Source organism: Acomys minous (genome assembly GCF_964271855.1).
Source record: "Acomys minous genome assembly, chromosome: 6".
NCBI classification, from domain to species: Eukaryota; Metazoa; Chordata; class Mammalia; order Rodentia; family Muridae; genus Acomys; species Acomys minous.
This window is the reverse complement of record NC_140487.1, coordinates 73,934,463-73,947,893: the sequence shown is the minus strand read 5'-3', so window position 1 is coordinate 73,947,893 and position 13,431 is coordinate 73,934,463. Positions and strand designations below refer to the sequence as shown.

General features: G+C 39.2%; 1 protein-coding gene across 3 annotated transcripts in view; it reads left to right on the top strand.

Annotated features, from left to right (window-relative positions):
* The window catches only part of EXOC4 (exocyst complex component 4), a 739,217-nt gene that overhangs the window by 90,834 nt on the left and 634,952 nt on the right, over positions 1-13,431 (top strand). For all 3 annotated transcript variants that reach the window (XM_084787371.1, XM_084787373.1, XM_084787372.1), the window contains exon 6: positions 130-373. In XM_084787371.1, coding sequence (XP_084643497.1) covers positions 130-373 — 244 coding nt within the window. The remainder of the gene's footprint in view (positions 1-129; positions 374-13,431) is intronic.

The following is a 13,431-nucleotide window of genomic DNA, read 5'->3' as shown; positions in this document are numbered from 1 at the left end:
CTTGATTTAATAGAAAGTTTCTCTGATTCTTTAAGAGGATAAACAAAGCAGTGATCGTCATTAGTCGGCTGTGCTGCTGGCTTGCTGTGGAGACTGGATCTGATATTCTGGTGTTCTGCTCTTTTGTAGGGAGGGAGATGAGCCTGCAAGACATCAAGGAGGACTTGGAGTGTGACCCCGAGGAGAACAGCACTCTCTTCATGGGCATTCTCATTCAGGGGCTGGCCAGACTGAGGAAGGTCCCAGAGACAGTGGAAGCCATTAAAGAGCGCTTGGAGCAGGAGCTGAAGCAGATCGTGAAGAGGTCCACCACGCAGGTGGCAGACAGCAGCGATCAGAGGGGAGAGAGCCTCGCCGTGGACAACCAGCCCAGGTAGATAGGGTGTAGTCTGCTGCTGTCTTTTTATGGTATACTTTGTAGGACGAAGGGTAAATAATTATCTTCAGTTAGGATTGTTTTCTTGAGCTGCGGGTACTATATTCCATACATACTCAGGGCGGGCATTATCTGTCTTGTTTTTGATTCATTAAGAAAATGTGGTAGTGTATTGTTCATATTGACGGACAGTGAATGAGGGACACAAACCTGTTTGTAATGAAGAGTGTTTATGCTCACATATGTTAATAAATCAACAGTAAAGAAGAGTGAAGCAGTTGTTAGACATGTGTTAGTTACCAACCTGTTTTTCAGATAATTTATGTGTATTATTTTATTTAATTTTTCATGCTACTTTGTGAGCTACTTATTAGTGTTCCCATCTTATAATTAGAAGAACCGAGTTTCACAGATATAATAGCCCAAGCTTATGTTGAGTGGCTGACTGGGCTTGAACTTGAGTACAAGGTGACTTTGAATCTAAAGTCTATGGTCTTTCTTCTTTCTTGTGTTTCCCTCTTTTGTGGTGATTTTTGTGAATAGGAAAATACCAGAAATTTCTGCATTTTCTTAAAATAATAAGTAGGGAGTGGATTTCAAAATTTTTGTTTTATAGGAGAATATGGCAATTGTTTTCTGACCCTAAGCTCTGGCTATTATATACTTGGAAAACATGTATGTCAGATCAGATTTTAGGGAATAGTAGTTTAGTATTGTTTGACAGTATTTGAAATTAGGACTTAGTAAAAAAAAAATCAGATTAATTATAAGGTGATTTTTCTTTCACTCCTCCCTTCTTCATCTCTCCCCTTCTCCCCCCAACACATACACTCCAGACATATAAGGCTGGAATGGCATGGGAGAAAAACATCAGTGAAAGTTTCAAGTTCACTGGAGAATAGAATACAGATAGATGTGATGGTGTGTAATTGGTATCTCAGAGCTCAGAAGTCTGAGGCAGGGTTCTCTGAAGTTCATGGCCAGCCTAGGCTACATATGGAGACGATGCCTCAAGGAAAAAAAGGGTCACATAGGAAAAAAGTAACTTTCTCATTTGTTCATAGATGTGCATGGGAGATGGTAATGCATAAAGGAGATGGTAATGCATAAAGGGCGATGCTTTTCTTACTATGTTACTATGGAGAGTCTTCTGTTTTAACTCAACATGCACATACTTGAAAAAAAGTAGAATTAAGGAGAAAGAATACTAATTCAGCCTAGACTTGCTCAGTTTTAATATTTTGGAAAAGCTTATATATTCTATTTTATATTTTTGAATTCATTTTGCATGTCTAACTAACACTGATACTGACTTTAAAACCCCTCAAAATTAATCTTCATGAAGTGTATTTAAAAGTACTATAATTGGTAAAGGAAAACCCAAAAAGCCTCAAACTACTATCTCCTTGTCTACCGTTGTGGAATTCATCCAAACTGATGGTTGAAGAGCATGGGTTTGTAGAGATCTGGTTGTGTTGGGGCTCCTGGCACCTTACAGGGTTGCCTGCTTTACATGAGGATTGTAGTTATAATGCTTAGTAAGAATATTGCACACATGCATCTGTATACCAACACATTTGTCTATTATTGATGTCTTTGTCAGTCTTCATGTTTTTCATCATTTATGTAATTCAGAGAAACAAAGGAACGATTCAGAATTGAACTTTACCTTTTTTCTTTCTTTGCTTGGTGCCTGGATTTCTGCAGAGACCTTTTGACTCTTTGCTAATGAATACTCGACAATTCTGCTTTGCTATTTGCTCTGTTGTTGCAAGTGCCCAGATGAATAGACTGAACTTTCATAGGGAAATACCATTACTATAATATATACTGGAAATAAAGCAAAGGGCACAGATCAATAACTTGCCTGCAGCTCTCATTATAGTTGCCCTAAAAACATTGTGTCTTTCATAGGATTTTGACCTCTTCCTCTTCTATTGCCTCAGCTGTTCCCAGGATTCAAGAGTGCACATTGTATCAGGAGAAGTAGAAAGTTAGCTCCTTGCCCTGGGAAACTCCAAATAGTCCTGTGTTGAAGGAGTCAGTAGCAGGAGTTGTTCTTTTTTTTTTTTTTATTTTTCTCCCCTCCATTCTATGTTTCTCTTTCCTCTGCCTCCCCCGTCCTCTTCCTTTGTCCTTTTTCTTTCTTTCTTTCTTTCTTTTTCTTTTGTATATTTTAAAGGTCATTCTTTTTCTCTTTCTTTGGTAGGCAGGGTGTATTGGATATTAAGAAGCAAACAAATGGTTCATGTTCTGCTTTTTGTCCCCCACCCCCAAATAACATAACCCTATAACATAGCCTAAAATGTATATATTTTTGGCTATAACCCCTTTTTATGAAATAAAATATTGTACTGAAAAAAGTCACTTGATGTAAACCATATTACAAGATCCAAGACTCAATTCTTGGGGTGGGATTTCAAATGACTGATAATTCTGGTAGCTGGTTTCTGATAGTTATAAGGTTTCTTAAAACTTCTCAAGAAATAATTTTCTTGAGTTACTCAGTCATTCAAAAATAATTAGCGTTGTTGTTTCTAGAGGCTTGGAACTTTAAAAAGAATATTACTGAATTATTCCCTGAGGCATTGCTGATGTGTCTGAAAGTTTAGAGGTCTATTTGTGCCACCTGTCTCCAAGGGAAGCAGGACCACAGTGGCTTTCTTAGCACCATCATCACTGTTATAACACCTCAGGACTGCCGTGGCTGGAGACAGCAGAATCTGCTTCCCTTAAGCAAAACCAGAATATAAGCACAATCTCCAACCATTTCCAACATGCACATTTTCTGGCCTAACCCTAACAAAATAACTTACTCAAAAATATTCATATGCAAATGTAACTCTGAGGCAAGGCTTCAGTACTTTAAGTTTCCCTAGAAGTTTCATTGTTCATCTCCATCTTGTTAAATATACTGTGGTTGTGATGCATTGCAGGCCTTTCTCCATTTGTCTTATGCAAAGAGAGTTAATGTTGTGTGGTATTTTGCTGGAAATGGAGATTGAATGAGGCTGCTGAATTCCATCTTGCTTTAATTTATACAAAGCCAGAATATTTCCTTCATTGGCTTAAAAAAAAACATTTTGGTGACCTACTTTTTATTTTATATTTTTATTATCAAACTATCCATTTTCTATTTATAGGAATATTGCATCTTTTCAGTTCTTTCATTACCTTTAGTGTTTATAAGCTTCTGCACGTTGTTAAAGGGCAATGCTCAGCAGCTGTTAGGCTGCTGTTACTAACCTGGTAAGTTTAATTCAGGATGATCTGTGCCTTGCTAACCTAGCACAACCATTGTTGCCCCGCAAAGGCAAAGCCTTGTCTTTAACATGGCCAGTGTGGCCTGCAGCCTCTGTAGGGTAAAACCAGTTTCTTCAGTTTTTGCTGTCTTATTGCTGATTATTCTCCAAAATCTAGTCAATGAGGTTTACATATCATTTTTGTGTCAAGAAGGCAGAAGAAGTTCCATAATAGTTCATAAATACCAAAAGTGAGAGGAAAACACTGAAGGAAAAAAATGTTCTCATAAGTACTAAATATTGTCAGGATTAAGGAAATGGGCCCTAGGAGGGGGAGGGGTGGTAATTGGAATGTGTGTGACAGCAACTTTCTTAGGTGTATATCTGTAGGCAAACGCCCTGCTGTACTGGTGAGCTGTGGGCCAGCGGGAAGACAGGAAGAACTGAATGAGCCAAAGCCCTGACTTCCAAGGGGACACTCTCCCTTTCTAGGGGAACCATCTTGTAGTCTTCGTAGACCTTTAATGTAGAGAAAGAAAATTAGATGTCAAGTGTGAGAGCAAAGAAAATTACATGTTTTGTATAAAGTGTTTTTAAGAGGAAAATGTGCGGAAGCTATAAGAAGAAAATACACTTCAATGTTAAAAGTAGTAAGGTTATAAGTTCCATTACTTGATCCCCTCCATGTTACAAAGTAAATTGATCATCTCATTTAAATGATGAATTATTTTATTCAGAAGAAATTACTGATATTGAAATGCTTCTATGGGGTATGGCTCATCCATGGAAATAAATTTTAGTATAGAACAATGTCATAGGCCCACAAGGCTTTAAAAATATTTTAATATATATCTATGTATATTTGGTTATTTATTTATTTTTTATTGTATCTAGAAAAAGTAAACAGAACTAATTTGCCTCATTTAATCTCATAATTTTATACTCTCGTAGAGTGCCACTAGATTATAATAAGTCTCGAATGAAAGAATAAATCCCACACAGAGTGAGTATCTGCTATGGGTTAGAACTAAACTAAAATGCCAAATTAGTGAGACATGGCACTGTCCTCACGGAGTTTAAAGAGAATAAAGGCATCCTCACATCAGTATATTTTTGTAAACTATACTAAAGGGTGTAGGAGAAGGTACCAACAAGCACATGTTTAGGTACGTATCAGGAAATGGCTTGCATCACTGTTATTTTGAAAGTAAAGTAAGGCATATTTATTGTTTATGCTAGTTGTAGTTGTCCAACTCATTTATTTGATAGCACCAAATTGCTTTTCTAGTTTTGCAGTTAGCATGACATCAACATCTCAAATGTGAGAGGGAAAAGTACCAGACTCTTGCCTCATCATTTTCACAGTTTACACTGACCCTGGAGGCTTATTAAATTTTGATGAGTACTGCCAAGTATACTTTCCTTAGAGATGCACATATTTCACAGATAATGTTTTGGAGTTGCCATATTCCCTTGCCAATAGATTATATTGTCAGATACTTTTATATTTGCCAATCTGAGAGGTAGAAACTGATGTTTCTAGTGTGGCTTTGGTTTGTTTTTCTTGTTATGAGTGAGGCTACAGTTTTCATTTCTATGACAGTGAGTTGTTGTGATGTCCTGGGTGATGTCTGAATGTAATGGCTTCAAAATAAGCTGGGTTGGCAATAGGTGCCAAAGCCAAAGTCAGACAGAGGATCCTTACTGAATCAAGGTGCTGGGTTAAGGGTGACTTATTTATCTTGTTATTTCAGGTTTTGATGTGTGTTTTTCTCTGTACATATACAGAGGCCACACAGATTACACACAGCCACTAAACGACTAACAGAGTAGATATTCTAGACCAGGGATCTTGCTATTCAGAAGTGACATACAATTTTAAAAGTCTTGAATCATTTCTCAGATATTCTGTTTAATATTTTAGGGTTGCAGCTGACAATATGTAACTCATACCACAGATGGAACACCATATGTGTGAGGACCACTTAATGCATACATGGTTCTGAAGGAGGGCTGCATACATTGAATAGTTATTGTACCGGACTGTAGTGTGTTGTTCATTCCTTTTGTTTCTGCCTGCTATGTGGGTGTCCTGTAATTGGTTGACAGGGCATCTTTGTGCTTGTTGAATAATTCTAACACTGATCATTACCCACTTCATAGTTCTGGTTCTTATCAAGGTTAATAGTCATCTTTATTTCCTGCTACCTCCCCTACCTCCCATCGCTCATTTGTGAAGGCTATAGGATTTTCAAAACTGCATTGGATTATTCCTATGAAGTTTAAAACATATACCTTTATAATATTTTTAAAATCTGGAGTCTGGAACTCAGTAGGAGGACCTACTGATGTAAAAATATATTTTTATAAAGTGGCTCTATCTATGTGGAAGCCAGAATTCTCATACACCAAGGGTAACCTCATAGTACACACACAGTGTTTATGGGAAGAAATGCAGTATTTCTCCTTTAGCCCTGTGGCTAGAATCAGGCAAGCGCTTCCTTCTCAAATAATAGCATTTTCTTTCCTGTCTTCTTTCTGTGTTAGTTACTCTCCTCCTGAGTGTCTAAAGTGCAGGACTTGGCAGAAATTGGTCACTTTATTTTACAGGAAAGTCATTTAAGAGCAGCTTTGAGGCAAGGTCAGGTCTTCGCCCTGGTGGCTTCTTGTAGCCATTCCTAGGCACTGCATGTAGCGTCTGGACATGCTTGGAATCAGCCGGGGCCACGATGGGGTTTAGATGAAGAGTTAATTCAAATCAAAGCACGCGGGAAGCAAGTAAATTTAACTTCAGTGATTATGATTCCTTTTGATTGAATCTCTACTTTTGATTACACGTATCAGTGAGGACATGCTTTAAATACACCAGCTATTAAATATTGAAGGGTATGAAGAGCGAACCAGGGACAGAGTGAGGAAACTCTACCATTCTTTAGCTAGCATGTATCACTTATGGCTCTATTTTCTTTTTTAAACAAATGAAAGGAAAGAGTTGTTTTTAGTGTGGGGCTTCTTGTTAGCTTAGGTAGGTACTTCATTACCATGGATGATCCTAAGTCTCTGTACTTGTAGGAAGACTTGAATGCATAACAGCTCTATAACAGATGAAGTGACTTAGTGACATCAGTATGTATGTTCAAGGTACTTTGTAAACATGAAGTTGGATAGCTGTCTTTCTTGTTGTACATTGTCCTTTGCTTCTAGTCTCTAGAAAAAGGGATTGTGATTGAATGAGTTAGAGTTGCTTCTCAAGAGTAAATTTCTATAAAGCTTTGTTTTGCAATTAACAGAGATAAAAAACCAGTCTGCTCTTGCTGTCTGCTGTATATCAGGTTTAAATTAGAGATTGGACTAGTTAAAGAAATAATGTTTCAAGGATTGTTAATTTCAGTGTCACCTCACAAACGGACAGACAGACAGATAAATACTCTTATCAAGTGAGAATTTCCTCACTGGACGTGTGGGAGTGACGCCAAGTATTATCAAAACCTCTTTACTTAGAGTTCTGGCCATCTGGACCCCTCCAGCTATTGGCCTACCCCCTGTTATGGTCTAGTGAGTTTGTGAGATGGGGGGTAACTGTGATTTAGTGTGGTTTAGGATTATGCCCTGTACTTCTAACAAATAAATAGCTATGATAAAGAGGTAAAGAAGATAGTGTTTTAATAGCAAGCTGGAACATGGGCACAGAGCCATAGCACTCTGCCTATGCACTCAGGGTTGCAGAGCAGACTGCCGGAGTCTGCTATCTCACCTGTACCACTCTCACAACTGTCTCCATTGCAGGGGGGACATTATTACTAATCCCAGATTTACCCAAGGAAATGTGAAGTCTGAAATAATGTGATAATTCAGAAAGCTTGCTGGGGGTAGACTTAAGACTAGAAGTGGCCTCTTTCATCCTGTAAATTTGCTGCATGCATTCTGTATGACACTACTGAAATCAGCCACAGATCAGAAGCAGTTCCGTCTGTACTGCGTTAATAGTCTAGAAGAGAAGAGGCAGGACTGGAGGGAAATATACTAGTGTGAGGACTGTTGTCCAAATTCTGAGATGAGAGATGTTAAGAAGGTAGCAGGGAAGTAGTGGCAGTGGAGGGAAAGGCTTCCCTTTGGGAGAGTAGTCCGAGTTAGAAGTTCAGGGATTTGGTGGGCACTTAGACCTGAGGGAGAAGAGCAGGGGAAGGCTGTTTCTCAGAGCAAACGTAAACACTGATGGAACATGGAGAACTAGACTTGCAGGAATATATGATGAGTTACGTTAAGGTCATGTTAACTCTTAGGTATGTTGCTCACTCATGAGAGTAATCCAGGAAACATGCAGGCAAGTCCTTGCGGATGAAACTGAAGTCACTGCAGTGTGTGCATTTTCTACAAGAGACCTGAGGATGGAGAAGAGTTCATGGCACACTATGGAGGAAGCTTTTGAGATGGAGCAACAGGAGAGTAAAGTAGCAGCCGTGGAGTGTGGGCCAGTGAGTGGCTGATGTTTTTTTGAGGAGAGAACGTCTCCTTGGTCAGTGGAAGCAATTGCTGCAGCTCCTTGAGCAAAGAGTGTCCCCTGTATGGAGCAAACTGATGACTGCTGCTATAGCAAGAGGTGTTTAGTAGCTGACTTGCAGTGAAATCCTGTGTGTAGCCAGGAGGCAGGTGCAGCGCAGATAGTTCTCCTGGCACTTGCCAGCCGTGGGTCTCTGGAATTGTAGTCCAAATATCTCTCTGACCAGTACTGATAAATTATGTCCTTTTTTTTCCCCTAGAAAGAAGCATCAGGATAAATATTTTCCTTTGCTCTGTACTTTTCTATGGGCTTTAGAGCACTGATTTAGAAAGTGGGCTCAGAGGATGCAGTGACACACTGCAAGCAGAACCTTTAATGCAGGTCTTAGCACCTTGTGAGCAGTGAGTAGAGAGATGCTGCTAGGGAAGCGCTCATTATTGTCCTTCTCATCAACGTTATCATTGTCACCATATTTGTCATCTGTATGTCAGCACCAATATCATTCTTACTTTCTCAAGGTTCTCATATAGCTGGACAGCTTTGATGTTTGCCACAGATTGAGGAAAGATCTCAGGTTGAATCCTAGACTTTAATAATATTCCAGTCCTATGTTTTCATTCTTTTCCCTCATGATTTCAGATAACACAAAATTTGTCCATTTTCTCCATCCTGGACGTTTGGGCCATGTGTTGACAGGAAGATGTGGCTACAAAGAAACACAAAACAGTACTCTATCTTCTATCTGCATTTCTAGTGCAGTGTTGTCTACCCAGGAGGCTGCACATACCATTATTTTTGTTGGTTGGTTGGTTCATTTTGATGTATGTGCATGTATTCATTCATTATTGAACGTGTGTGTGTGTGTGTGTGAGAGAGAGAGAGAGAGAGAGAGAGAGAGAGAGAGAGAGAGAGAGAGAAGAAGAAGAAGAAGAAGAAGAAGAAGAGGAGGAGGAGGAGGAGGAGGAGGAGGAGGAGGAGGAGGAGGAAGAGGAGGAGAAGGAATGAGGAATCCAGGCATCATTTATAAGCATTTTGTTTGGAAAGACTTCAGGAATATAGAGGAATGATAGAATTCTTTTAGCCAAGTGCCAGAGACCAAAGTCTACTAGCCTAGTCTCTTGGCAGGTAAGGAATTTTGGTTGAGGAACCTGAGTGAAAGTCTCAAGGCTATTCTGTAGGTAGCTGGTATTTAAATCTAGCATTCTCATGTGAGTACTCTACCCTGGTGCCCCTCTGTTCATATTTCCTTTCACGATGTTCTTGAAGCATGGTGCCGTGCCCTAGGAAAATAAAATGATGAAGCTTTTTTTTTCTGAATATTAGAAATTGTAGTTAATTGAAATGTAAACCTTTTAAGTTTCTGTGGTCTCTCCTGGAAGAGTTTAGTTTCATAAGAGGAATCAGGTACGTTAACCATCTTGTTTGCCAGATTGCCTATTATACCTGAGGTGGAAGTCTAGAGAGCCAGACAACACTGTGCATCTAAGCCACCTACAGTATGTTTTATTTCTTCCTCTGAACATTGTGCAGTCAGAGTGGGATGGAGAGTGATTTTATTGGGGCTTTGTTGGGTGTTACCTTCATGCCCAGTGTCTTTTCCCAATCTTATGTGAGTAGTGGAGAGAGTGTGTGGATATTAACAGCATACTTATTTCTGGTAACTTTAAATCAGGCAGACTAGCCCCAACCCATGCACTGTTCCTGGGGGCAATTCCTTGTCTCCTTTTGTTCATTGGTGCTCAAAGGGAACATCCTCTTATTTTTAATGTTCTTCTGTTTTAAGGGGAGTGCATCCTAGTAGGGGCTGTGCCTTCATTATGAGCCATTCACTCCTCAGTTCACCTCCCCTGTCTCCCTGAGAGCCTGGGTGAAGTGTAGGCTGTAAATTCCTCATTCCTTTATCTTACCTCTCGAAACCCTTGGCTTTGTAGATAATTCTCTCTTCCCTTGTCTTCTAAAAATGTCTCTGGCCTCCTTGCTCTCTGGCATCTTCCTGATCATCCCCTTCAATGCTGTTTTTCCCAGGGTATTGGCTCTGACCCCCCACCTTGCCTGTCTAACTCTGCAAAGTATCTCTGCCTTATGGCACTTCTTTCCTTATTTATTTATTTAAAAAAATTTAATTTTATTAATTTATTCAGATTGCAACTAAATTGTTATCCCATCACTTGTATCCTCCCATTCCTCCCTCCCTCCCTCCTGCTTTCACCCTATTCCCCTCCCCTAGGTCAATGACTGAAGGGGACCTCCTCCCCTACTATATGGTCATAGACTATCAAGTCTCATCTTGGTAGCCTGCTTATTCTTTCTTTGAGTGCCACCAGGCCTCCCCACCAAGGGGAGGTAGTCAAATATGGGGCACCAGAGTTCATGTCAGAGTCAGTTCCCACTCTCCACATAACTGTCCTGTGCATTGGGTAGATCAGAGTAGGGGTTCGATGTTTACTATTGTCCTTGGTTAGTGCAATAGTTTGAGCAGACCCCCCTGGGCCCCGATCCACCCATCATAATGTTCTTCTTGTAGATTTCTAGGACCCTTTGGATACTTCTATTTCCCCATCTCCTGAAGGCTGTAAGTCACTAGACATATGGCTTTAGGATTGTATTTTGTCCATGGGCGCTTTTCCCTAGCAAGGTCTGCCCAATCTAATGGATCTACACAGCATTGGATGAACCTTCTGAAACTGTGAGTCTAAATGAATGAACACTTAAGTTTTAATATCAGGCATTCTGTCAGTGATTAGTAAGATGTAGTATAATGATGGGCCTTGATCACTATCATTACTGTTTGGTTCCAGCTGTAAATCTACACTACTGTATGCGTTAATTTCTCCTGCTCTAAAGCCCACTACTGTACCTATTCCCTTCTGTGTCCTGGAGATGTCTCATATAAATTGGCAGTTATCTTAGACTTTTTTCTTTGCCAGAATATTTTCAAAGTTTGTCGTGCTGTCCCATAGATTGTTTCATTTATTTTTTCTTTTCTTTCCTCCCTTTTTTTTTTGAGACAGGATTTCTCTGTGTAGCCTTGACTGTCCTAGACTCACTCTGTACACCAGGCTGGCCTTGAACTCACAGTGATCCACCTGCTTCTGCCTCCTGAGTGCTGGGATTAAAGGCATGCACCAACCATGCCAGGCCTCATTGTTTCATTTCTTATTTATTATCCAATATAGTACATTTGGTTTGTTTATCAGTTAACAGGTATTGGATTGTTTTGATCTTTTGCTTGTTGTCACTAATGCTACTGTGAACATTTGTAGTCAAGCTTTCGTGTGCCTCTGTTTTCTGTACAATTATCTGTGTGTTCTAAGAATGGAGTCTCTGGTCCATATGGCAACTCTATATTTAATGTTTTGAGAAACTTTGAAAGCTTGTTCTGTGAAGGAAGTGCCAGTTTATATCTGACTAACATTGTATGACAGTTCTAACACTTGCTGTTTGTCTTTTTTATTGTTTTATTTTGGTAGACCAAAATGTTTTCTCATTTTGATTTTTATTTTATTTCAGTGATAAGTAACAATGTTGCATATTTTGTGTTGCTTAATATGTTTTTTTACAACCATATGTATTTAAAGTTTTTCTCTTTAAAAATATGTAGTATATAAATTTACATATCTATAGATTACAAGCTACACTGGCACACTGGAGGTTTTTTCTTTTTCTTTTTTTCCTCTATGATGCTGTGGTTTATAGTTTTTTTTTTCATTTTGTAGGATTAAGCTTTCTCATTCTTAATTAAATCATTTGAAATACAAAACCAAGCAAACAAAAAGTAAGGTTTTCTTTTGTAGCTGTAGGTCTCTTTCTATTTACAAGTGTGCTGCTGTAAAACAGGACTGCGTTTTCTTTCTTTGAATGGATTCATGGTTCCAAGCAAGTGGAGCCAGTAGAGCCTTCACACATCTCCTTTCAGCTACTGTTCAGTTTCCCCTTCTTCGTTGGAGTTGTGATGGCCTTGCTATAATGGCAGGCCTGCCTTGAACTTGAACCTACAGGAGTGGCTGAAGCTGGTCCTCTATCAGGAATTATTTTCCTAAGGATTACCATTTCTTCAGTGTAAATAGAGACTTTGAATCTGATATTCTACCTCATTTCTCCACTGGGTCTCTTCTGAGAGAGCCTTGCTCCTGCTCAGTAAACTGCCCTGGTACCTGGCAGATCAGATGATCAGCCATGGGTGACAACAGTCTCGGAGACACCATTCTATTTAGAGGAGCCGCCTCACTTCCCATGTTTCTGCTCACTTGCTAGTTCATAGCTCTGAACCCAGAACTTCAAGCTACTGGAACGCTGGACCACAGTGTCTTCTAGACTTCTGAATATGATCCACTAATGTGTTTTCAATCACTCTAAGTGAAACATGGCCAATAAAGTTTTATTTTGTCAGAAAGGACATTGGGTGCTATGACTACCATCATGACAGAAACAATAATGAAAATAAAGCAACAAGCCAGGTGCAGTGGCTCCTGCCTGTAATCTGAGCACTCAGGGAGACAGAGGCAGACAGATTTCTGTGAGTTCAAGGCCAGCCTGGTCTACAAAGTGAGTCCAGGACAGCCAAGGCTATACAGAGAAACTTTGTTTTGGAAAAAAAAAAAACCAACAAAAAAACCCAAAACCAACCAACCAAATAGCAACAATCACCCCCACAACAGAACAGCAACAATAAAACAAAACAAAACAAAACAAAACAAAACAAAGCCAACACGTAACAACCCGGAGAGTTCATTATTAAGAGAGTTAAAAACAACAACGACAAACCAGTCAATGAAAGTCAATACATTGCTTTAATGTTTCTTTTTTTTCCTCTCTGAAACAACAGCAATTTTAAATAGGAAGTTCGGTTTTCTACTACTTACTGTGCATGATCTTAGTTACAAGCTTTATAACAATTATTTCTTAACACTGAATTAACTGTTTAAGCTATTATGCTTAGTTAGCTAATTCTTGTCTCGGCTTGTATTTGTATGGCTCTCCAAAATTTAAAAAAATGTGGCACATATAGGTATAAATCTCAGCTGACATTGAGAAGATAAAGTTATCTTTTCGAAGGTAAGATGGCTCCTGTTTACCTGCTCAATGTGTAATTTCTAGATTATACAAGTATCCTGCAGGCTGGGAGCATGACATAAATTCGATTGGTTCTCTCTCATTGAAATTGCAATGTCAAATAGATATTAGAGTTTTATCATAGAATAGTTATGGCCTGTCACATCGGCACATTAATTACAACAATTGGGCAATAAAGAAGCCATAGGAATAGATAATGTGCTGTGCGTTTTTGTGAGATTATAGTTGTATACTCCACT